At 46.0% G+C, this 26,440-nt stretch overlaps 1 protein-coding gene and 1 long non-coding RNA gene across 2 annotated transcripts; one reads left to right on the top strand and one right to left on the bottom strand.

The window, feature by feature from the left end:
* Position 1: 1 nt before the first annotated feature.
* Positions 2-24,543, bottom strand: MAT1A (methionine adenosyltransferase 1A). Its single transcript, XM_081191334.1, has 9 exons — positions 24,174-24,543; positions 13,727-13,804; positions 12,331-12,453; positions 8,078-8,190; positions 7,061-7,204; positions 6,365-6,583; positions 5,489-5,671; positions 3,737-3,870; positions 2-1,805 (listed from the first exon to the last, which is right to left on the bottom strand). The coding sequence occupies exons 1-9, from the start codon at positions 24,271-24,273 to the stop codon at positions 1,703-1,705; spliced, it is 1,197 nt and encodes a 398-aa protein (XP_081047460.1). The 5' UTR covers positions 24,274-24,543; the 3' UTR covers positions 2-1,702.
* Positions 8,967-11,320, top strand: LOC308585615. The gene is made up of 2 exons (XR_014007540.1): positions 8,967-9,246; positions 9,374-11,320. It is a non-coding gene; the product is annotated as an uncharacterized lncRNA (long non-coding RNA).
* Positions 24,544-26,440: the final 1,897 nt, after the last annotated feature.

Below are 26,440 nucleotides of genomic sequence, written 5' to 3'. Positions count from 1 at the left end.
GTAAGGGGCAGAACGCTTTAATGCCTTTCATTTTGACATACAAATTGTTGCGGCTATCGCTTGGGAGAGGGAAAGTGTATATATTGGGGGGAAGAACAACTCAAATTGGATGTAAAGAGAGGCCTGTACAAAGGCACAGATAGGATATCAAGTTTTTCCAATGTTGACAAAAACAGCATTTCTAGAAAACTGTGCACATGAGGATGCTGAGATCGGGTTAAGTGCCAGCCATTAATTATTATTAAATTACAGTTATAATTAATTTTATATAGCACCATCAGTGTACATGATGCTTTACACAGTGAAATACTGAGATTAAGATCCTGAACCGCTGATGCATGAGGTGCCAGAGAGGGCTGCTTTTCCGTCAAGAATCCGGACAGAAGGCTATTCTAGTACAATTGGATAACGCTGAGATGCGGGGGGGGGGGGGCTGCACTTCTGGCCCCCCTTCTTTCAATGGCACCATGAAAGGCAAAACTATGGGCATCCAACCTGGATTATTGGTTCTTATCAATGCTAAATTCAGCCCCACCACTTGCCCGCCCACCTCACTCGATACATAGCTTTCTAAAACCCAAAGCATTCTTGCTTATCTGTTGCACTTCCTCAACTGAGGTCTTACTCCATCTTCCATTCAATGCTAGACATTTTCCTGCCTGAAGAGGATCCTAAATCTATACTGCCTGGCCAACGACTCTTGTCTTCATTTACACCTTTCCACACAGTGAAGGAAGACACTTCCCCGTCGAAACACGGGGCCGGCCCTGTTCCCCTTCCTTTTTGGTCTAGGGTACTCTCTTGCTGCTAAAGGCTTGCTTTCATCCTCATAACATCCTTCTAGCAGTTGGAGGGTTTTTGAAAAAGGCTTGCTGACCTAGTATTCCTTATTTTGGTCAGCTATCTCCCATCTGGAACTCCTTCCCGCTTGGCTTTTGCATCCCATCTTAGCCAAATGTTCCTCCCCTGACCTGCTAAAGCATTCCCTGAAATCACAGCAGCTCAGCCAATGGGGTGAGGCATGGGGCTTGTAAGCAATAGTCTAACATTTTGCATATAAAACAGCCCTGCCTAGAATGGGCTGAGGCAACTTTACCAATATGTAAGCTCATAGATAAACAGCATTGGCCATGTACCCATCTAAAATGTTTTGTCACGAGGCTGTTATAAAAGAGAAAAGAGTTTCCTTTTTTAAAAACGAAGAAGAAAAAGAAAGAGAATAGCAGAGAGATGAAAGAAAAGCTGACAAAACCCTTTTGGGTAATATGTGTCGAATATAGGCCCCCAAATCCTCTTCCACAACAAGAGTCCAGGGAATATCTGAGGTACCAAATATTTGCAGAAAGGAAATTAGACCCCATAATTTCTAATTGTCCAGTTGTAGTAAGGAAGCTTATGGAACCTGAGGGAATCTTTTCTTCCCATTTGAACAGAAGAACGGAGAGAAGTTGGGCTGAAGGCTGGTATTCCATCGTTTTGATTGTGGGTCAAAGTCCTATGTTGCGCCTTTTCTAAGTGGAACAAAACAAAAATAGCAGCAATAGGAAACATCTTTTGTATGTGCGTGTGGTGAGATGTCGAGAGTACAAACAGCGTCGATTTCCATGAAAACAACTTTTTTCTATTTTCGAGGATGGTCAGTGGAAGCACCTTTCATAATAGAGTCCTCTCCCCTTAAGCTCAGGGGTTGGGACCGTGGTTGTTAAAAGGCCAGTTTCTTAGGTACTTCCCAAGAGAATTCGCCTCTCCCAAAGTGGCCGTAACAGGCGGTCCTCTGATAGATGGGCTTCTTCAAATCCAGATCCCTGGTTTATTCAAAGAGAGAAAGAGGAAGTCATTAAGTACAGCTGGATAACGGGCGCGCTAATTTCCCCCGCATGGAACGGCGGCTGCCCAAAATATCAGAGACGCGTAATAGGTAATAGCAGCTGCAAAGAACAGCTGTTTTAAAAGCCTAGGATGCCTATTTAGTGAGCTACTGGCCACATATGTGTTGGGCAGAGCAGCTGCCATGGATATGGCGTGAATTTGTGTGTGCCCGTTCACACACACACACACACACACACACAGTTCCCCCCTTTCTCTCTGGTTACATTAGCATCTGTTTACTTTCTGTGATGTATCCTAGAAACACCTAGTGTCATTCACTTCATGGCCCATTCTGGCTTTGTTGAAGGAACTGGGCCTCTTTAAAGAGGAGCCGTAGCTGACAGGAGCGGGCCAGCAGCAAATCACACTAAATGGACTTAAGTCTAGAAAAAGCAGCATCCGCACAGAAGTGTCCAGGCCTAATTAGCACAGCAACTCATCTCTGGTAAGTCTCGCCCCTGTGAAGCAGCGGCTGAGACTGAAGGTCCCTGCCTTCCCACACCTGTCTTAAGTTCTTTCCCCAAGCAATCTGAGACTGCGCTGGCAGGCATGCCTGCCTTTGCTCCTCCCACTTCACACCCCTCCTGGTCCTGGGAGACCAGCAGGGAGGGGAGCTTGTCACAGCAGAAGGGGGGGGACATCCATGCCTCTTCACCAGCCAGACTCAGTGAACTAAGCCCTGTTACCTCTTCAACTTCTGACACCTCCTCCTCCTCCCAGTCTTCTCCCTCTGACCACCCATCACCAATCCCTGGACTCTGAGCCTTCTTCCCTTGAGGGCTCCACAGATGGTGCCTACCTTCACTCCTCTACATTAAGCCAGTCTATGACAGTAGCCAAGTGGTAGACAACATACCTTATGTTCAATTCCCTGCATTTCCATCTAGGGATGAAAAGGACTCCTGCCCGAAGCACCTGAAAGCCCTGCCAATCAGCAATGACAATACTGGGATTCTCTAACATCTGAAGCCAGGTCTCCCTTCCCTGGCTGAAGGAACTGCACAGCCCACAGCAAACCTTTCAGCAAAGGAAGAGCCTATAGCAGTGCTTCCCAAACTTGGGTCTCCAGCTGTTTTTGGACTACAACTCCCATCATCCCTAGCTAGCAGGACCAGTGGTCAGGGATGATGGGAATTGTAGTCCAAAAACAGCTGGAGACCCAAATTTGGGAAACACGGAGCTAGAGCCTTCTCAGGCAGCAAATCTAAGGTCCGATTTGCATCATACATTTAAAGCAGGTATCATACCACTTTAAACAGCCATGGCTTCCCCCAAGGAATCTTGGGAACTGTAGTTTGTTAAGGGTGCTCTGAGTTGTAAGGAGACCCCTGTTCTCCTCCCAGAACTACAGTTCATCCCACGAACCGCCCTGAGATCTTGTGATGATGGCCATATATAAACAAAATAAAAAATTCTCAGCGTGGTTTGACAGTCAAGCCTTGTTCCCAGGGAACTCTGGGAATTGTAGCGCTGCAAGTAACAACTCTCAGCATCCTTAGCAAACTACAGTTACCAAGGTGCTTTGGAGAAGCCATGACTGCTTAAAATGTTATGATACTGCCTTGGACTGCATAACTCGTTTGTTGCCTTGCTGCTGTTCTTTGGGTGGTCAACTCTGAGCCCATTAAGAACTGCAGCTGAACCCTCATAAATAAGGAGAACTAGATCTCTACTGGAATGTTGCACCATCCTGGAACAGGATTTAGTTGGAAGCAACCAGAGTGAAGAAAGCTGATACACCTACGAAAGTGCATTTGCTATTTTGCTTTCTCAGCATTTGAAATTCAGTAGTCAATACTTCTGGTTGCGAGGGCGCTGCAGTAAATTTGTTCCTTCGACAGGGAAAGCCCCTTGTAAAAGCGCTTACTTCACGATAGCGCCTGGCCGGAGGTCGAAATTCTGGTGTACGATGTTTAGCAGCTCTTGTTCGGGCTTTGTGGAGGTACCATACGTGAACAGCGAGATGGAGAGTGGCTCAGCCACGCCAATGGCGTAGGCAACCTATAGATGAAAAGAAACAACAATTAGACCTCTGGGTGTATGTGGCAATTGATTGCTGAAGCAATGGGCGAAGACTTGCTTGGAGAAATCCATTCTCGCGAAGGCACAACATTTGGTGGTGACAGACTTATGCATATAAAACATAAAACTGCATCAGTTGTGTAGAGCAGTATTTTCCAGCTGTTGGGCCCCAGCTGTTGATGGGCTACAACCTCCATCATCCCAGACCACCGGTCCTGCTAGCTAGGAATAATGAGAGCTGTAGTAAAACAACAAGAGCCAAGGAGCCACATTTGAGAAACACTGGTGTGCAGGGCGCATGCATCTGGTTTTAAAAGCTGAAGCAAAGCAGGGCCTCCAGTGGTGCTGTCACAGACGGGCTTTGGTGGAGAAATGCAGCAGGACCGCAGGACCACACTGTAGAGCACATTGCCATCTGATGAGTGGATTGCCTATGAGAGCGTTAAGCCCAGAGCAAGCCCACCCTAAGGGCACTGGAAGAAAAGCTACAAGTCAACAGCAGAGCATCTGCTAAACAGGCAGAGGCTCCTGGGTTTAATCACCAGCATCTCTAGGTAGGGCTGGGAAAGATTCCTACCTAAAATTCCTGGAGAGTCACTGCCAGTCAGTGTAGATGCTACTAAGCTAGACGGACTAATTGCTTGACTTGGTGTAAGGCAACTTCCCACGTTCCATTAAGTCCAGACTCTTAATGGTAGTTCTCCAACCTGGGTCCCTGGCTATTGTTAGACTACAACTCCCATCATCCCTGAGCACCGGTCCTGCTAGCTACGGATGATGGGCTTTGTAGTCCAGCAACAGCTGGAGACCCAAATTGGAGGGGAGCTGAACCTCAAGAATGCAGTGCTGAACTTCCCTATACAGTCATACCTTGGGATGAATACGCTTCGGGTTAGGCAAATTCGGGTTGCACTCCGTGGCGACCTGGAAGTAACAGAGCACGTTACTTCTGGGTTTCACCGTGCACGCATGCGAAGACCGTCAAAATGACATCACGCGCATGTGCAAAAGCGCCAACACGGGTTACGTTCGCTTCGGGATGCGAATGGGGCTCCGGAACGAATCCCGTTCGCATCCCGAGGTACCACTGTAGAATTGTTTCAAAGACTGCTAAGATAACTGTTACATTCTCTATGCTTAAAAGAATTCAGGTAAGAAAAGGAATTCAGTAAGTAGAGGGCTAGAGGGGCTACTGACCTGCCTCTGTATACAGCCGCTTCTTATATACTGAACCTATCGGATACAACTGCCCCAATGATATCCTTAATATAGCAGTTCCCCACAGGAAGCCACGTCTCTCAAGCAAGAAGTAGCTGTTGCAGGGCTTCAACTACCCCCAGAAATAGCAGCCACACACTTTGCTTCCGCTCTCTGCCTGGTAACCTTTCGCTGTGATACAGTGCAGTTTGTACTTCAGACCCTGCAGCAGGAGGAACGGAGGGGGGGGGGAGGAGGAGGAGGAGGAGGAGGAGGAGGAGGAGGAAATGTGGGCTTGATGGCTTCAGCAGCAGGCAGCCACGAATCTGCCACAACGCTTCATTTCCGCTGACGGCTGCTAGGTGAGAAAAGGGTGGAAGAGGACAAAACTAGAACCTACCTGGACCAAGACACGGCGGCAAAGCCCAGCTTTCACCAAGGATTTGGCAACCCACCGGGCTGCGTATGCTGCTGACCGATCCACCTTTGTGTAGTCTTTGCCCGAAAAAGCCCCACCCCCATGGGCTCCCCATCCGCCGTAAGTATCCACAATGATCTTCCGTCCAGTAACTCCAGCGTCCCCCTGCAATATTACAATGGCAAGCGTCACTTCTAAATCTTAATGAGATGGAAAAGCGGCAAATGCTACAAAATGGAAAACAACAACAACAACCTATCAAGAAGCCTCGGAAGAAGATGTCCCAGAAAACTGCCACGTATTTCCTCTCTTTAGCCCTGTGTTTCTCAAACTCGGGTCCCCAGCTGTTGTTGGACAACAATTCCCATCATCCTTGACCACTGGTCCTGCTAGCTAGGGATGATGGGAGTTGTAGTTCAACAACAGCAGGGGAACCCAAGTTTGAGAAACACTTCATCTTAGGGCTTAAGATCCTGCCTATTACAGTGAACTATGTGTAGCCCTAAGTAAATATATGTGAAAATAAATGATATAAAATAATTGCAAGTTTACACTGTATATATATCCTTAAAAGCAGCCTCAGAAATCTCTGCAACACACAAGAGTCCGATGGAAGACATGCAAGTTTTTCTCAATGGCTAAGGCAATGTGAAATTAGAAACCTTGAAAACTGCTGTGATGGAGGGAAATTTTTATTTGTTTTCTTTTGGGCATGTACCTTTTGAGAGTATGCCTCCAGATTTGATTGGGGGGGGGGGGAGTACCAGTCATAACATAAATATGCATTTCAGGAGAACCTAAGAGGAGCAATAATAGATTTCCTCATATCTACCCACATATCAGTGAACACATACTTACCTGCGGTCCTCCAATAACAAACCGGCCACTGGGCTGAAGATGGTAGACTGTATTGTCATCTAAGTATCTGGGTGGAACCACAGCCTTGATGACATGCTCCTGGAGGGCCTTGCGCATGGCATCCAGAGAGATGCTCTCGTCGTGCTGCACTGAGATGACAATGGTATGGACACGCACTGGGATGACGACGCCATCTTTCTGGACGTACTGAACTGTGATCTGGGAACGAAGGAAGCAATTGTGAACTGTAGGGTGGTGGCGAGAGAAAAAGCACACCCCAAAACTGGCAAACCAACCCCAAAACAACAACTGTGCCCCCATTTGGGGCTTGGCCCAACTCTGAATGGCTTCCCTACCAAAAAAAAATTGGACAACTCTGCTTGCACCAAGGGGTCTCTGCCCACTGGGGGGCAACATCCTCTTCCCATGGCAGCACCCCCATAGCCCAGCCCATACCATTCACGAAGGTCCCCAAGTCCTCCAGAGAGGCTTTTAGAGAAGTCTGCTGGATAAAGGAGGGAACTTTATTCCATTTACAGATCTCGCGTTCCTGCAACCCATGGTTCTCACAGAACAGCAAGGATCACTTCCAAAAACATAACATGCACAGGCCTCCCGATGCCAAAGAATGGTCCAATGGATAGGCCCTAGTTATGAGCGGAAGAGAAATAATCTGGGCTAAACCCATGAAAGTACCTGGGTTTTGGAGTCCGGCCTAAGCCAAGGGAGGACCCCGTTGCGCCTCAGCTCGGCCATTTTGGCATTCAGTTTGTGAGCGAGCATGATGGTCAGGGGCATACATTCTTCAGTTTCGTCGGTGGCATAGCCAAACATCAGGCCCTGCAGTGGGAAAGGAGCCATTGTTTTCCATTAGCAAAAAGAAGACAACAACGACTACTTTTCATGAATTAGCATCCTTAGAATTCGCTTCACAAAATTCTTTCTCCTTTTTCATTCTAGAATCAGCTTCCTCTTTCCTCCTTGATACAGCTCCTCCCTTTAGTGTTTCATTTTTATAAATGCTATTGTGTATTCCCTCGAGTGGTAGGGAGTCCCGAGGAAGAATTTTACATGTTCTCTTTCCTTGTGAGGAGAGAGAGAGTGAATACTGGAGACTTATGGTGGTCATGATCATAATCCAAAACGTTCAAAAACTTGGGAGCTGCTTCTCATTGGTTGCAAGAGCTTCTTGCACTCAGAGAAAGCTGCATCGCACTTTGGGGTTCTTAAAAGCTTTCGAAAACAGAAGCATTTACTTCCAGGTTTTTGGCATTCGAGAACCGAAACATACGACAACGGAGGCGTTCGGGAACCAAGGTTCCACTGTAATTAGAAATTATTAGTTATAATTAGTAATTAGCCAGTATTAGCCAAGGTTTGTTGCTCGGGCAACATGATCAACCACCATTCGTGGCTAAGTGAGGACCCGACCTCCATCTTCCCAGCCCTAGCTCAATACTTTCATCACCAGTTCTGTGCTCCTAATTCTTGCATCGGACTTAAGAGGTGGTGGCATTAAGTGGGGGCCGATTTGACCTTGGGTCTTGTATGTGCTGATGCCTGCAATAATTGCTTTCATAATCCTGGTGACTGAATCCTGAAATGCATGGTGCAAAATCAACCCCCAGCTGCTTACTGGCACTTTTCACCAAGATGAATACTTCTGGCGAATATAAAGATGGATTTTTTTTTTAATGTTCTTGCAATGATTACCTGGTCCCCAGCGCCAACCTCTTCTTCTGACCTGTGCAAATGCACGCCCTGGGCAATATCGGGCGACTGTTGTTCCAGTGCAACAAGAACGTTACAAGTCTTGTAGTCAAAGCCTGCGGAGGAAAAATGGAAGCCGTGAATTGCCTTTCTTTTCCATCCTTCGAAGCCATGTCCCACAAGACCGCTGGAAACGTTTTTACTAGGTTGCAAACATCCTTCCCCAGCAGGGCTGACAGGTTCTAGTTCTACGGAGGGTGTGGCCTTCCAGGAAGGGAAGACTAAAGAATGCTCAGAAGGAGCAGTGTTTAAAATGGTGGTATTTCATTCCATTTTTTTAAAAAAACACGTTTTTATTGGTTTTACAAATACAAAGTACAAATAAACAAAGAATAAGAAGAAATATCTCCAAATCTCAGGACTTCCCCCCATCCCCTTCATGGGGTCTTTTAAATATCTACTACTGCATATTCATCCATAATCCAATTTTTATATCGAACCATATTATCCAAGGTAATTTTTACACTACAAATGAAATCAAAACCCTGCTTTTGTTTCCATCTGCTTACAGTGGTCTCCTAAATAACTTATAAGGGACGCGGGTGGGACTGTGGTCTAAACCACAGAGCCTAGGGCTTGCCGATCAGAAGGTCGGCAGTTCAAATCCCCACGACGGGGTGAGCTCCCGTTGCTCGGTCCCAGCTCCTGCCAACCTAGCAGTTCAAAAGCACATCAAAGTGCAAGTAAATAAATAGACGGGAAGGTAAACAGCGTTTCCGTGTGCTGCTCTGGTTTGCCAGAAATGGCTTAGTCATGCTGGCCACATGACCCAGAAGCTGTCTGCAGACAAACACCGGCTCCCTTGGCCTATAGAGCCAGATGAGCGCACAACCCCAGAGTCGTCCGAGACTGGACTTAACTGTCAGGGGTCCTTTACCTTTACCTTTAAATAACTTATACATTTCCCTCATTCTTTTACAAAGTTTTTATCCTCTTGGTTTCTGAGTTTTCTAGTCAGTTTTGCCATCTTGGCATAGTCCATCAACTAGGTTTGCCAAACGCAGAGAGGTTGTTTAAAAGGTTCGCTAATTGGGGGATTACCCAGCCAAGGAGAATCATCAAAGTCCCATGCCTTGAGATCTCTAAGACTGAGCTGGATCGAAAACATCAGAGTCATTTTATGTAGTACTGCAGACAGCATATACTGGAGACTAGGGTCTGAGGAGAGAGGTGAGGGAAGACAGCAGAGAGAGTTCTGGTCCTCTCACCGGCACAGCCAATTTGCTGTAAAAGATTTAGGCCCCCAAGGTCCACTTTACTTGTGGGTGGGGCAGAAATATGATGCCCCCATCACATTTCATTTAGCTCTTGCAGAATACATTGAGGCCAAATCTCTGCTACAAATTTCATGGGACCTCCACAATTGCTCTCCTGGCTTTAAACAAAAAGCAAAAGAACCACACCCCAAAATTCAGCCTTGGGGAACTGCCAACTCATTAAGAGCAGCAGAAGTTGTGGCAGTGGCACTTAACACCCACCAGTGTAGGATGCTGTCTTATACTAAGTCAAATCGTTGGTCCTGTCTAGCTCAGTACTGAACTGAGTAGCAGCAACATCACAGGGCAGCTTCTTCTCCCCATCTCATCAGCTCAAAACTAAACAGCAGCCTTCTTTGGATATCAGCTAAAAAAACCAAAAACTTGGGAAATCAATCACAAATCCGCTGGATAAGAGATAATTTGATCCTTAAGGAGCAAGTTCTACTACATGAGAGCAGCCGTGCAGATTGCAGAAACCCTCTTCGTATATTAAAATGTTGGATGTTTTTATCATTAAAGGGACCTGCAGGGCTGTTAAAAACTCTGAAGCTTGCTTTCCCTTCATTAGTGGGACCAAAGAGAGCAGCGTTTCAAAAATGATACCAATGGGTGCAGCAAGGATATGGTACGAAGTACAAAAGGGGAGTCCCTTCCCCAATTTGTTCTGAAACTCAAGCCGGGGAACAAACAGTCAAGTCTCCCTTTTTCTTAGCTGCTTTCTCATCAGCCATCTCCCTACAAGGTATAGTTTTTCCTCTTAGAATAAATGTTCTTTTACTAAGCGCAGGGCTACTAAGGTTTAATGTGTGCCCATGCGTTCTTTTCCAGGAATGAGAAACTGACCGTCTTCGTTCCTGGCATGTAGAACGGCAGCAGAGTTGTCCACGAGTAAGTAACCCAGCGTGCCAGATGAGCTGACAGGCCCAGGTTATTCAGTCAAGAGAAGATCTGGCTGCAACACGTCCCCTTTGGACACTTGAAACTCAGCCGTGTCCCCAGCCACACTACTGCACCCCTTCGTGGGGCAGAGAGCTACACCGGCCAGCTGCTTGGGGAATGGAGCCTTTCCAAGGCAGCTGATTGGCTGCATCTGTGGGGAATGCTCACAAGCAGATCTTCTGCCTGGGAGGCCCATCATTCCCCGCACACCCTGTAAGGGATACTGCTGCCGACTTGTACATTGCAGCCAACATCCCAGGGAAGCAAGCTCTCCCTTCATCACAAAATTGAAGAGTTGTTGTTTAGTCGTGTCCGACTCTTCGTGACCCCATGGACCAGAGCATGCCAGGCACTCCTGTCTTCCACTGCTTCCCGCAGTTTGGTCAAACTCATACTGGTAGCTTCGAGAACACTGTCCAACCATCTCGTCCTCTGTTGTCCCCTTCTCCTTGTGCCCTCCATCTTTCCCAACATCAGGGTCTTTTCCAGGGAGTCTTCTCTTCTCATGAGGTGGCCAAAGTATTGGAGCCTCAGCTTCAGGATTTGTCCTTCCAGTGAACACTCAGGGCAGATTTCCTTAAGAACGGAGAGGTTTGATCTTCTTGCAGTCCATGGGACTCTCAAGAGTCTCCTCCAGCACCAAGTGTCATTTAGTCCAACCCCCTGCAATGCAGGGAATCTTTTGTCCAATGTGGGATTCAAACCCACGACCCTGAGATTAAGAGTCTCATCCTCTACCAACTGAGCCATCCCAGCCAGTGTGGTTTAGTGGTTAGTGTGTCGGACAGATATCTGGGAGACCACAGTTTAAATTCCCATGACTCCAAATCTCGCTGGGTGACCTTCGGCCAGTCGCTGCCTCTCAGCTTAATCTACTCCACAAAGTTGTAGTGGGGATTAAAGGAGGAGAGGGAGAACCTTGTATGCCACCCTGAGCTCCTTGGAGAAAAAGGTGGGAAATAACTGCAATAAATAAATGAATGCCTTACTCATGCAATATTTCATCCTTCCCGCTTCAGTTTCAGTGGGAGTCTGATTTGTTTCCTTAAGAAGCTACTCTCTTGCATGTGACCAAAGCAGCAAACTGACCATATAAAACAGAGGTGCTAGTGGTTTAAATGAATTACTACAATAAATAATTTCTGCGTGTGAACCCTACCAGCTCAATCCAGGGTAATGACTAGTTCAAACATACCCCCATGCTAAAAACAAACAAACACAGAGGTCTACATTTTTTGGCTTAAGGAAGTCTACTTTCCTATAGGTGCCTGTGTATTCTGGGCTTTGCTGCTCTATTGGTGCCCTGTTCATTTCAGATTTACATTGTTTCATCTTTGCTTTGTTTGCATGCATAAACTGACTGCAATGCATTCTGATGCACTGGGAACAAGCCATGGGCAAAATGACATGCAATGCTAAATGTCTGGTTGGCACCAAAACTGCCAACTGTGCATTTATTTCCCCCCCCCCTCCATAATAACTTTTAAGTGTCCACACTTCGCACATGGAACTCACTTCCAAGTGAACTATGGCAATCCTCCACATCAGCTATATTTAGGAAACAGGTAAAAACTGAGAATAATATTACCAGCTGCCACCAGCTAGCACACCTCCTGATGAATTGCACCGCATGAGTTGATGTAAAAATATAATCTTGGCCTCAGTAAAAAGTCTTAAAGCCTGTTTAAGGCCTGACAACTTTGTGGGCTCAAGAAGTCAAGTATGCCATGAATAGCAGGAATGCTACAAAGTGGCCCAGTGCAAAGGACACCCACGACTTCAACCCTGAGATAACCTTTAACCTCCCAGTAAATAGTTTTTCCTGTTCCTTATTAAAGGAGCTGGGAACTTGTCTCCTGGTGGCAGCTAAGCAATCCACAGCACCAATTGCATCAGGCTCTTCCGTGTCCTGGGTGAACAGGCAAGCAGAGAGGGACTAGTTCTACAGCTTTTGGGCCAAGCAGTGACCCAGCATCATTCCATTGTTTTATCACCAACCTTTAGCTGAATCATCATAGCCTATGTTCATAATTGTGTCTCGGACGATCTGCTGGTAATCCACCACCGCTCTGGATGTGATCTCCCCACAGAGCAGCACCATCCCTGTTTTGCACACACTCTCTGTGGGGGGAGAAAAAAAAGAGGGGGAAACTCTGTTAGGTTGGCTCGAATATTCATTTACAGTAAGCATGTTATTTGCTCTTGGGTACCTATCACTATCTAGCGTGTATATACAGTGGTACCTTGGTTCACAAACACCTTGAAACTCGAAAATTTTGGCTCCCAAACGCCGCAAACCCAGAAGCGAGTGTTCCGGTTTGCAAACATTTTTGGGAAGCCAAACGTCCAATGCGGCTTCTGATTGAGGGCAGGAAGCTCCTGCAGCCAATCAGAAGCCACACCTTGGTTTTCCAACATTTTCAGAAGTCAAACGACTTCTGGAACGGATTCCGTTCGAGAACCAAGGCTGTATACACACTGAGAATAACTCACTTCCCATTTTGTGCCTGCTCATCATACTGCAGTGACTTGCCCCTCTCATGAGATTGTTTCAGGGACTGAAGGCAGATAGGTATACAGTGGTACCTCGGTTTTTGAGCATCTCAGAAGCCAAACATTTTGGTTTTTGGATGCCGAAAACCCAGAAGCAAGTGCTTTCATTTTCAAATGCGCCTCGGAAGTCAAACAGCTTCCGCTGCATGTTTTTCCATTTTCTCCATTGACTTTGCCAACCGCGCTTTGCGCCTCAGTTGTCAAACATTTCGGAAGTCGAACGGTCTTCCAGAATGGATTGTGTTCAACACCCAAGGTACCACTGTACAACTCATTCAATAGTAATTGGACCAGTGTCACCCAGAAAAAAAACAAAGCAACAGATATGCTCCCCAAACTTTCTATCTACCCAAGGGGGTAGACAAAGCCTCTCAAGTGAGAACCTCGTTGTTCATCATTCAGCCTTAATTGGCATAATTTAAACAACAAAAACCAAAGTGAGAACTTAAAGTCATAGGGGTAGAAATGAAAGCAAAATTGGGTGTGAGGAACCTCATTTTCTGGCCCCACCCCAAAATGATTTCTTTTATATGCATTGATTACTTTTATATGCATTTTTGCCAGTTCCTGGGTTCCATCTTTGTCACACTCTGGCGTGACCAAGGAATGGAATGCAGGGTATGGATTTTGCAGGCATCCCTTGTGTTCTGTTGGGACAACAGGGAGACAGATACAATCTGGGAAACAGTTTGGAGGGGCTATGCAAAACTTTCCCCCTGCTTTTGGCACTTCTGCTAGTGGTCCTTGCACTATATGGGTTCCCCACACCACCCACTACCTATTGCAATTATGTTTGGCTGGTAAGTGCAGAGCAGCCATCATTTCAGACACGGTCTCTTACCACAAGCAACCTTGGCGTTTGGATCTTGCCTCAGGTGGGCATCGAGCACGGCATCGCTGATCTGATCACATATCTTATCTGAAAGAGATCAGTTGGGCAACTGAGAGAAGAAACCAGAAACATGCGCTACTTTTGACACATGGGATTGACAAGCGGAAAGTTTTGTTCAGATACTCTGCATTTTATAGCTCTATCATATGCATGCTGCTTGCCTCCACCTAAGAAAAATTCAACAAATTGAATCCATTAAAAAGCCACACTGTGTGCTACAATTTGCCCCCAAAAAGCTACTAATCATATGTCTGTTATAGAGCATACAGAGATGGTGAACAACCCAATTCTCATTTTGCATCTTTTCATAATATTGGAACGAGCTACCCTGCCCATGAGATTGTCCCAGCTCTAAGGCTTTGAAGGAGCAAAGACAGATCAGAGTAGAATTCAGTTCCACTGGTGACCAGACCAGCGCGGTCGAGACAAAAATGAAACAAGATATAGAGGGAATATGCCTGCAAAGATCAGATACTGCTAAGGCCACAGCTGCCGGCAGAGCAAGTCTCAAATGAATTCCACCACCACCATCCCAGATTGAGATCCTCTAGTGCTCCCAATTCACAGTGGGAAGTCATCTGAAGTATGCAGGGGAAGAATAAAGTGAGCAGGGATGGGAAACCTCTGGCCTTCCAGGTGTTGCTGGACTCCCTGACCGTTGGGTCATGTTACCCGGGGCTGGTGGCAGTTAGAGTCCAAGAACATCTGGAGGGCCAGATTCCCCATTCTTGGGGCAGAGCTCACTTACCCTAAAGCAGTGTTTCGTAACCTTGGGCCTCCAGCTTTTTTCAAACTACAATTCCCATCATCCCTGACCACTGGTCTTGCTAGCTGAGGATTATGGGAGTTGTAGTCCAAAAACAGCTGGAGGCCCAAGGTTGGGAAATGCTGCCCTAAAGGACCTGTTTCTGAGGTTGCACCAAGAAGTCTCAGGAACCTCAGCCCAGCAAAGCAGAAGGAAATGTGGCTCGAGAAAGCCGGCCCCTTGCCTCTCAGAAACAGAGGCCAACAGGTCTTCTGCTCCATTTCTCTGGACCCTAAATGGGAAGACATCCATTGTAGTGGTGGACAGCCAAGCTTGGTGTGTGGAGCATTTGTCTTGCAGCTGAGCTATGTGCAGCTTTTAAGGCTTAAACAACAGCAGGAAGGGCCCATAGATCAGCGGTGGAGCGCATACGAACGGTCCCATGCTCAATCTCCAGGGAGGCCTAGGAAGGACCTCTGCCTGGTTCTCTGCAGAGCCTCTGCCAGTGGTCTGGCTTGGTATAAAGCAAGTCCCTCACACATATAAGACTTTTAAGTTTCTTAAAACAACTGCTAGTCACAAAGGCTCAAGAAGTGCCCCATCTTTCCCAGTAATGCTATATAATGAATTGAAAAGGATGTTTAAACTAACATTTGTAATTAAAAACACACACACATAAACACACAAAAAACCAGAAGCCTTTGGGGGGGGGATTATAGGGATAGAACTACCTAAACTATATAGAAACTTATTCATGTATGCTACAGCAGCAAGAATGTTACTTGCCCCAAAGTGGAAAGAAGCAGAAGTCCAAGCAAAGGAAGAATGGGTACAAAAGCTTATGGAAAATGCAGAAATGGTGAAAGTTACCGGAAGAATAAGAAATCAAGATAACAAACATTTTATAAAAGAATGGAAATGGTTTATGGAATATTTGCAGAAAAAATGTAAACAGATAAGAACATTGGCAGGATTATTGCAATAACCTGCAGTTTTATATCTTTAAAGTAGATGAATAAATAGCAATTAAGTTAATCTGGAAATGCAGAAGATATTAAAAATAAATTTAAGGAACCGCAGAAAGATGGGGAAAGGAAGTCAAGTGTTGAAATGTTAAAATGATTGTAAAATTAGTGAAATGTATGAATATGAAAAGCATAGATAAAATAAAATAAAATAAAATAAAATAAAATAAAATAAAATAAGTGCCTCCTCTTTCTGTCCTGTCGCCAACCTGGGACACCAGATATTCATCAACATATTGTAGATGGTGTTACTTGAGAGGGTTGGCCAATATTAACCGACTAGCAACTTCTCAGAATCCTGACTTCATAGCTGGAAACAGGGAACACTTACTGCATGATACCCCAACTTGGATCACAGTACCAGCATGCTGCTTGATACTGGACTGATTAATTCCAAACATGACAATATCTTATTTAACTTGGGCTAACACAATGCTTCTTTAATATTTTTTATTATTGTTGTTAATTAATTAAATTTCTATACTGCCCTTCATCTGAGTATCACAGGGTGGTTTACAATATAAAAACGCAAGAATACAATGGTAATTCGGTTTATGAACTTAATCCGTTCCTGAAGTCCATTCTTATACTGAATCCATTCTTAAACAGAGGCACGCTTTCCCTAATGAGGCCTCCCGCCGCCAGTGCCCTTCCACCATTCAGTTTCTGTTTGTAGACTGAGATAAAGTTCACAAACTGGGACACTACTTCTGGTTTTGCGGAGTTTGTAAACCGAATAGTTTGTAAACCGAGGTACCACTGTAAATACTATTGTAACAAACAAATACCATTCTCCTTGCACACACAGTTTAAAAGGCCATAAGGTAAAGGGACCCCTGACCGTTAAGTCCAGTCACAAATGACTCTGGGGTTGCGGCGCTCATCTCGCTCTATACGCCGAGGGAGCCAGCATTTGTCCACAAACAGCTTCCAGGTCATGCGGCCAGCATGACTAAGCCGCTTCTGGCAAACCAGAGCAGTGCATGGAAACGCCGTTTACCTTCCCACCAGAGTGGTACCTATTTATCTACTTGCACTTTGACGTGCTTTCGAACTGCTAGGTGGGCAGGAGCAGGGACCAAACAACGGGAGCTCACCCTGTCACAGGGATTCGAACCGTCGACCTTCTGATCGGCAAGCCCTAGGCTCTGTGGTTTAGACCACAGGCGCCACCCGCGTACCTTCCTTAAAAGACCATAGATTGTTCAATAAGGCAAAGGCCTAGGAAAAGAGGAATGTTTTTGCCTGGCACCAAAAGATATGTAATGAAGGTACCAGGTGAGCCTCTCAGGGGAGAGCATTCCAGAAGTGAGGAGCCGCCGCAGAAAAGGCCTGTTCTCGTGTAGGCGCCCTCCAGACCTCTCATGGAGAAGGCACATGAAGAAGGGCCTCAGGGTCCGGGTTGGAAGCAGTGACATGATCTACAACAGGCACATCCAACTCCCAAGATTGCGATCTACTCACAGTATTAAAAAAAAAACTGGCAGTGATCTACCCATTGTCACTGGAGGATGGACCAGGGTTGTTGAGTTTTTTTTACGGAGCCAGTGTTGTTGAGTTTTTTTTGGGCAGGGATAGAGATCACTCAGGGTCCAAGGATCGACCATGAAAACCCTGCGATCGACCAGTGGGTTGCGATCGACCTGTTGGACATGCCTGATCTACAAAATCAACAGACCTGCTAAGGAGACCGGAAAGGAAGCTGGCTAGAAGGTAGGATGTAAACTTCCACTGGAGAAGAAGCTCTAGACTTGCCGGGGGGGGGGGGGGACAGAAGCGGAATTTGATATTTTGATAACAGCAAATCCATGTGCATCAGAAAAAAGCCAGATTGGATCATGTTGAAAAGAGACACTCAGCAGTGTTTGGGCAAGCAGGCTGGCAGGCAAGCTGGCAGAGGGGTAGGTACAAGGATTCTCTGCGCCGTCAGTGGCATCAAAGTCCTTGGTGGTGTTGGTGGTGCAGGTAAAACTCTTTGCGTGTGTTTCTCGGATCAGTTCTGTACACAAAGACAAAGGCTGTGATCTTAACCCTGCTTATCTGGGAGGAAGCCCCAGTGAATTAAACGGGAGTTGTTTCTGAGCAGACGTGGTTTAGGACTGCACTTTACATAGCCTTTCAGACATTTTGTGCCCATGCCTGGTTAACATCAGTGCGGTGAGGAGGCTTTTGTAATGCACGTGAGCCTTCTGGCCGGTCCAACTAGTACTTTTTGCTGTTCAAGTATGCATGGTGAAGTTCCCCTCCTGGTATGTGCCGGCCATGCTCCAATATCTAAGGAAAAGGCCCTACTGGCAGTGTATTTCCTTAACCAAAGTATGTGCCATGGCGACTTGAGGTGGGGCTTTCTCAATCATGGCTCCCTCCTGTTGGATATATGCTTATTGATGCTTGTTGACATCATTTTTCATCACCTATGGAAAAAACATCCGTTCCATTCAGCGCATGAGGGTAAACAAACACTGTGTATTGTTTTGGGATTATACACCGTGCATATTATGATTGTGGTTATTTTGTAGTTTTATTGCTGAAGTTTTTACTTTGTATTATTATCAATTGTCCCATTCCCTAATAACTTTGGTTGAGGGACAGATAATAATAATAATAATAATAATAATAATAATAATAATAATAATAATAATGTGAAGTGTTCAAAGCAAGCACTGCTTAAAGCTTGAACCCTTAGATGTTTCCCACAACGGTAAATCTGAAATACTTCTCCTTCCCCCTTTTCGTGCCAGTATTCTGACTGTCCTAACCCCAAAATAGTGGGGGACGACCCTATTTTAACCTAAAAGCCCTAGAAGTAGATTAGGGAGAAAGTGACTTGCATAGCAGATGGCACCCAGTGTGCTTTGTGGCTAAAGACCAAAGCACTTGGGATCCGGGAGAACTGTGATTAGACCTTCAGCCCTTTATTTCCCTTTTAAAACTCCTTGAATTCAGCAATGGACAGCTGACTAGGATAGGGGATATGGGGAGAGGAGTAAATTCCTTCCCCAGTTAAAAATCACTCCCCCTACAAGATGCTAGACTATATCCACATCCTCCTTCAATTTGCCAGCAGCTGCTTTTAATGTTAATTTTAAAAAGCCCAATTTGGCTCTGAACTCTACTTTCCTCGGCCCGAGTTCAACTAGGGTAGTCAGCTTACAAACTGGCCCTGTCAACTTTGCCTTTAACAGCAACGAGATCTGCATCAGCTAAAGAGGTGATCATGTTCAGCTCCATGGCATGAAGAAGTCCATGTGTGGGTTATGCCTAAGCTCTCCTAAAGGCACAGGAACAAACCAAGCTGGCTTTGCAGTTGTTCCTCCTGGCCAGTTGGCAACCTTACGTCTAAGTGACCTTCCATCACATTGGCCCATTTGATCTAGAAGCGATTTGAGTGATGATTGCATCAGGCTTTATTTGGGTGGGCCTTTCAGCTTCTAAATGGGTCCGTGGCGATAATGAACTTCCCAAAGCCATGTACCGCTTCCTCACAGGATTAATGATTAACCAGTATTTGTACGGTAGGCAGGGATTCTGGAATGGCTGCCAAGTGGGGTGGGGGAAGAGGAGGAGGGGTTAGAGGCCAACTACTGATTGGCTGGGAGGGCAAGCCACCCTATCTCCAGGGATGGCCAAAAGAAACCAAACAAAACACAAAACACCCAGCTGATATCACCAAGGCTAATTGATAATGGACAGGGAGAGGTGCAATTTCAGGACCCTGCAGTGCCATACTAGCTGTGTCTTGGGAACAGAGTTTAGGTGTGGAGAGAGACGGTGATCAATAGCATGGAGAGGGGGAGACCGAGTTGAGATTGAGAGAACTTTTAATTTCTCTGCTATTCTGTAATACTTAAGCACTGTGCCTTTTCAAAAGATCCATTTTTAATATTGGACCCCCTTGACCCTCCCCCCTTAAAAGCAATTCTGAGATCCCCGACAGTAGACAAAATCACTGTGTTGAACTGTTCCATCCTTAAATCATGAGAAAGGGTCTTGTTCTTTGTTCTTCTCCTTACACAACTCCTTCAGGACAAGGGACGCCACCTTCTCGGTGGTGGCCCCAGAGAATGGAAGTCCATCCCTACAGAAACCCACCTGGCATCTCTCTCCCTTTCCTACCGTAGGGGAGGTTAGCAAAGACATTCTTATTCTAAGTGTGTGTTTGCGGCAACTGTTTTCTGATTCTGCCACTGTATTTCACACTGATCATTTTGGGGTTCATAACATTTGTCATGGAAACTATTCTACAGTTTCAGTTAAATGGACTGAAATGCATGGCATCGTATTTTTGTTCTAGATTAGGAAAGGAAACTTGGAATATTTCGGATGAAATTCAAACAGACGTTAAACTCTGGAAGGAGGGGCAGTGTGTTTACATTGAAACATTAACAGCGCCGATATTTTTTTTTTTTTATGTGACAACCTGATATTGTCAGAGCCAACTGAGATGACACCGACTAGTCATTTGTCCTAGCTGCCATGTTTGTCCAAACTTGCTGTGTGCTTTTCTCTGATGTTGCGTCACTGGGACACATGCGCTACACTGCTACAAAATGTGCCTTCCAAGGTTGACACTGCACTTCTCAGAAATCTGTTGCAATAACTAAAACCCCAAACCTGGGTGATTATTTACCTCATCTGACAGCTGTGAAATTTTGCGTAACGAAGCTGTACCCTGGTCCCAAGCGTGGGTAAAACATACTTACTTGCCTGGGGAAAGTGATATGTAAAGACTAGGCCACAATTTAGCAAGTAATTAATCAAGAGGATTTAACAGCACATTCCTGAGCATGTCTTCTCAGAACTCCCAGAGTTCAGTTGGACTTAATCCCAGACATGCATTTAAGAACTGCAGTCTTAATTGTGGCTCACGCTATGCTGGCTTGCAGTTTGTTTCATCCAGTTTCGCTTTTTCGCTATATAATATTGTTCCCCAATTGCACAGACGACCTAAATGTATTCCCCACCCCCACCCCCAACAAAGGCATGTCTTCACTTCTAGGAACTTTCATCTGGTTTTGCTTGCAGAATGGCTCAGTTTATATATCTGGAAGAAGCAAGTGGTAGACATTTTTCAGTCTTACCCAGGAGAAACTGGACTATCCAGTGGGATGCCTGTCTTTGGTTTGCATCATTCACCTGGTCACTCACTATCAACCCTCCCCTCCCTTAAGGAAGGCGGATAACCACTAGAGGAAAAATATACAATTGCACATTCCTTCTGTTGACTGCTGTCTGCTCATTTCTCGTTAAGGAAAATACTGTAGATTTTGCACAACTCTACTTGACTCACACACACACCACGGATCAGTGACAGGGGGCCCCAGGGCCAAATCCTGCCCTCTGAGGTGTACAAGCTGGTCCAGATACAGGAGACATGTGTGACAGGTTAAAGGAGGGTAGTCATGGACCTTGCAAAACTGTGGCTATCCAGACACATAGACTGTACAGGGGAATTAGTGCATGTGGGGAACACCAAACAGATAACAAACTCTACTGTGTTATTTTGATTATATTGATGGAACTGTGGTTTGCGTCTTTTTATGCTTTGTTATTGTTGTGAATCACACAGAGCTCAGCTTTGTTGTTGGGAAAAGCAGCATACAAATATCAAATAAACTTGTAGCTCTTGCATATCCCAAACCAGTGTTACCCAGCTGTTGTTGGACTACAATTCCCATCATCCCCAACCACTGGTCCTGCTAACTAGAGATGATGGGAGTTGTAGTCCAGCAACAGCTGGAGACCCAAGTTTGGGAAATCCTGTCCTAAACCTACTCTTGCAGCCAAATTATACCTTCTTTGGCTTTCTGGAGTATCAATGTTCTCCCTAGAGCATTACAGTCTTTCATGCACACATCACACAGGATCTGAAATGGGGGTGTGACCAGAAGGCCAAATAATCCCATTGAACTCCAGTTATCAGAAGATCCACTGACAATCTTGGAAGCCTCCAAGAATCTAGACAAAGCTTCTTCTTTTTTAAAAAAGCAACTCAGCCTAAGCTGTAAACTTTAAATAATCCTGTTTATTTCAGTGGGAGAGAACTGGGCATATGTTTAACTTCCCTATCTAAACATGCTTTAATTTGAGAGTTCAAGGGTTGGACGTACCATTAAGCAGAGAAAGACAGCTTGGGGATTCTAGAGAGGGAACTGGATCTCAAAACACTCTGGCAAAAGGGAACAAAAACCTGGCCTTTCAAATAGAAGACTCAAGGTTGGTTGGTTGGTTGGTTCATACATTTCATAGCCATCACTTATTGACTTACATGTGTGAATGGACCTTCACAAATCTGAGACCACTGATACCACAGAAACCTTTGTCAAGTTTTCTAGTCAGTATGGCCAGCAGTCAGGGATGATGGGGAATTATAGTCTACCAAGATCTGAAGGGCTACAGGTTCCCCTCCCTTAACGTAAAAGTTCAAATGTCAATCTTAGTGTCTATAAATATAATGTAAGAAACAGGATCAGCCAGCGTCTTGGCATCACTGCCACTTAAGAAAAAAACTGATGGAAGCCTAAGGTGCTGGCAGCCCCATTAACTGGACAAAAAATGTCTCCTCGATGTTGTGGAGTGGCAGAATCCTCCCGCAGTCGCCAGAGGTTACTACGTGCCACATAAGAAGTTGGCACAAGATATCCAGTTAATGCATCGAGAGGGGGAGCAAACTCTGGTGCGACCTCTCCCCCATCCAACTGAATGCTAATAACTAAACAAGTTCTTCTGTTTTGTTTTAATTCCGCTGACTGTTACATAATCAGAAGGAAAGGCCTGAATCATGCTGAAAGATATACAGTGCCAAATACACCTCTGAGTACCTCAAACAGCTCTAATACGCACGCATGCATGCACACACATACACCGGCCTTGTTCGAAAGATCATTTATCTGTTTGCATCGGCTGCAAGCACGTCGCAAGTCTCAGACTTGCCAGATAAAACAAACTTGAGCTGGAATGTTGGCACAGATAATGTCTATTCCCTTTTCTTTAAAAAAAAAGTTTCAATTTGCCTTGCTTTTACAATAATTAAGAAAGAGGTGTGAGGAACCGGTCGCTTTGAGTAGAGAGAGGGCAAGGCCAGATGATATGTCCTGCCATCATGCCCAGCTGCTATGGGGAATGATTTACAGTTTAATGATATAGCAAGCATGTGGGAGAATTCCACAAGGTCCACTGAAATATCAGATTAATGTAGCCCCCAGCTAAAGAGACCAAGTTCTATCGGTGTAGGAACATACAGATCTATTTATTTTTAATAGTTACACAGAAGTTTTAACTGGGAGGGTGAATCATTTGGCTTACGAGCTCTTCTGCATAACTCCAAAATATGTACACACGAACCAAGAGGAACAGGCCTAATAAAATACACTATCTTAACAATTTTTTTAAAGTGTGTGCACACCCAACTCTTGTTCTCTGGGAGTCTCACTGCAACAGACGCACACATTCAGTATTTTAAATCCCATTGATTTCAAACTGGCTGCAATCTTATGTCCCTTTACTTGGAAGTAGGCTTGGCAGAACTCACCAGGATTTGCATCCTAGAAAATTGCACACAATACACTGCGTGCCATTAACACCAGCGAGCCTTTAGAACAGTGTTTCCCAACCTTTTTTGGGCAAAGGCACACTTGTTTGATGAAAAAAATCTCGAGGCACACCACCATTACAGCCCCGTGACGTCAGCGCGCAGCGTCACGCCGGGAGGGACGCACGAAAGTGTAAGTTTCAATTTTTTTCCCTCCCCCTTGCCGGGGAACCTCCAAGCTTTGGGGGTGGGGGGGAGGAGGCAGCAAAGCGAGGCAGGAAGGAGAGCGCGGCTTGGCTGGGTGAGCTTTGGCAGGGGCAGGGAATGAGAGCCGCGAGGCGGGCGCTGCGGACGGAGGCGCTGCCCGCCGAGCTCGCAGGCAGCCAGGCAGGCAGACGGCGAGAGCCCCGCGCTGGGCGGCCTCTCCTCGCCGCCGCCGCCCCGCCTCTCGCCGCCCGACTCGCCCGCCTCCCTCCAGGCAACATCTCGCGGCACACCAGGCAACATCTCGCGGCACACTAGTGTGCCGCGGAACAGTGGTTGGGAAACACTGCTTTAGAAGCATGTAACTTTGGCTGGATCATGTCCATCAGTGCCAGATCTGGCGCTATCAAAGCTGTGGCATGGACATTCCTGATGGGATTGTTCTGAAAGGTGCACGGTCAAATCGCAAGACAGAAAGAACTGCAGTGGCTAGCAGTGGTTTTCGAAGCTATGCCCCCTGGGGAATGAATCAGGGTCTGCAATGGCATCCCCGGAGAGGCTGCTTTTAGCTCTCACATGAGTCAATAGCAGGTGAAAAGAAGCCCAAAACTTCGTCTGCGTGCACGCCATCAATTTAAAGCACGTTTAAAGCACTTCCTCCGCCCCACAGAACGCTGGGAATAGTAGTTTGTTGCGGGTGCCAAGAACTGTAGCTCGGCGTGAACTACAGCTCCCAGATTTTGGGGGGTGAGGGGGACATACGTTAAATGTGCTTTATAGACACACGCACGCGGTATGCCTCCCCGCCCCCGCGCGCTAAAAAAATAAATGCTACAGGATCTCCTTGCAACCTTTCAAAACGAGCTGCAATAGCCTGCGCCAAATCCTTACCTGGGTGTCCTTCCCCTACGGATTCCGATGTAAACATGAACGTCCCTTCGTCTTCATTCAGTGTGTGGTCACACAGGCTATCCAGTGTCCCATTCATCATTTTTGCTCTCTTTTCTCCCTCCTTCCTGTTAACGCTTTCCTCTGCGTAGAGAAGAAGAAATCTCCTCGGAAAAGAGCAGCGCAAGAGATCTGACGTTGACAACCTCTCCCTTGGAAAAAGGCAGCGAGGCTGCGCTTTATTTAAACCGGCGGCTTCGGATTACACCTCCCCGTGCGTAAAGCGCAGGCTCCCCGAGGGCGCGCCGGAGACGCACACGCGACGGAAACGGCGGGTCTCCCCCTGGCTAGAGCTGTCACTCCGCCCGCCTCCAATATATGGAAAAGCGAAAGTGCCTCGGCGATCATGTGAGGAGATCGGGAGAGCCCATTTCCTCGCAGGGGAGAGGGGGAAAGCACGCTCCAAAAAGAGGAAAAAAAGTGTGCGCGCGCAGGGAAGATCTCTCGCACGGATCAGGAGAATGCCTTTGTCTGCGCCCCCCTGCGGATCTCAGCAGCTCCTAAAAGGGCTGCTCTCTCTCTCTCTCTCTCTCTCTCTCTCTCTCTCTCTCTCTCTCTCTCTCTCTCTCTCTCCCCCCTCTCATTTTCTTTCGTGGGGAGGAATGCAGAGGAAAGTTTCCCGAAGTTTGCGCGCTTCGCGGTTGCGTAACAGAAATGGCAGCGGTCGGGGAAACTGGCTTGGCTCTTTGCAGGAAGCGATGGGAGATGGATTGCTCTGAGATGATGCAATATTCGGAGCGGTTGTGCCCAGTTATGTAACTTTCCTTTCTCCCTCTTCGACGATTCCCCTTCTATCTCCTGAAATTATAATCTTCCGTCTCGGGGGCATTTTTACCCCAGTGGAAAGGAGGAGAAAGAGGGTGCCTTTTGTGTTTTTTCAAGACACCCTGAAATTTTGGGCAACTTCGGGCTATAGTGTCACTATGGTGTGGTATTAGGGCCCCAAACCCAGGCTGCAGCTGGCACAGGACTGCGATGCTGGCATCAGGTCTTGCAATATGTGTGGATGAAAAAGAACCGAAACATTGCTCTGGAGCTGGTTCACAAGGACTGTCCTGTTCTCACTGGGTTCAGCCAGATAACTTAGGAGCTGGATATGAGCACAACAGCAATTTTTTCTCCAGCATCTAGTATCCAGAGGCACAAGGAGGCCAACTTGAATAAAATGTTGTTGAGGGGGGGCAGGTAAGCCCCTCTCCACAAAATTGATCACAAGATATGGCAAACGTGCACCATTTGAATGGCAATACCCTTCGACTTGGTGGGGAGAGGCAACCCCCTAAAATATATTTTTTTGGGGGGGGGGAGGAATTTCAGTCCCCAGAAGTTGGCTGCTATGCAGAAGCATATTGCTTCTGATAGTGGAGGTGACATAGTTGCCACTGATGGCTTTATCCTCCATGAATTTGTCTAATATCCTCCTTTATCAAGTTGGTGGCCATCAACAAATTCCATAATTTAACTATGCGCTTGTGAATAAGTACTTCCTTTTGTCTGTCACGAACCTTTCGCCATTCGTTGGGTGGCTTTGTGCTTTTGAATTAAAGAAAAAATACTTTCCACTATAAAAAAGTCATCTGCTATGCTTGTTCTCTGAATTTCAGTTGCATAACCATGTTAGTGTGTTGCAACAAGGATAACAAAGAGTGTTGCAGCACCTTGAAAGCTAACAAATGTTATGGCGTGGCACAAGTCGCAGCCCTAGCTAGGAGAAAATGTTGGGGTAAAAAATGGGCCACATTTTAAAAAAATATTACAGGAGAACAGGTTTAAGTGTCCTTCCTCATATATCTCACAAATAAATATGTTTTGAGACCTTTTAGTACCTGGAGATATATGATGGAATTTGACTTGGGGTAGGAAAATGTCCCCCAACTGTATGTGAGTTAAGAAATTTGTTTGTTTTTCAGTTTAGGAAGGCCACTGTTCTACACCGAATGCAACTTCTGAACATTTCCCCAAGCCAGCTCTATACAGGGTATATTTCTGAACTCTAATCTGGAGGTGACTGAAGTGGCCAAAAACTATTTCTGAGATGAGGATGTACTTGATAAACCAGCTGTGTGGCTGAAATGCTTATGGTCCTGGGCAATTTCACACGATCTGCTTATTGAGTATTCCTTCTGACATGTCTGGGTTAGGTGAAGCTGCATCAAAGCAAGCTTTCGAGTTCATTTTCCCATTACTGTACTTTCCTTATCACTAAAAGC

The sequence above is a fragment of the Podarcis bocagei genome (assembly GCF_964188305.1).
Source record: "Podarcis bocagei genome assembly, chromosome: 4".
Classification (NCBI taxonomy): Eukaryota; Metazoa; Chordata; class Lepidosauria; order Squamata; family Lacertidae; genus Podarcis; species Podarcis bocagei.
The sequence above is the reverse complement of the archived record's forward strand: the minus strand, read 5'-3'. Positions and strand labels throughout refer to the sequence as shown.

Coding starts and splice junctions, on each gene's coding strand:
- MAT1A (XM_081191334.1), bottom strand. CDS start 24,273: ATGATGAATGGGACACTGGATAGCCTGTGTGACCACACACTGAATGAA. Junction 8,191..12,330: donor CTATGATGATTCAGCTAAAG/GTTGGTGATAAA, acceptor TTTCCTCCGCAG/GCTTTGACTACAAGACTTGT. Junction 5,672..6,364: donor TTGTTATTGGAGGACCGCAG/GTAAGTATGTGT, acceptor GTAATATTGCAG/GGGGACGCTGGAGTTACTGG.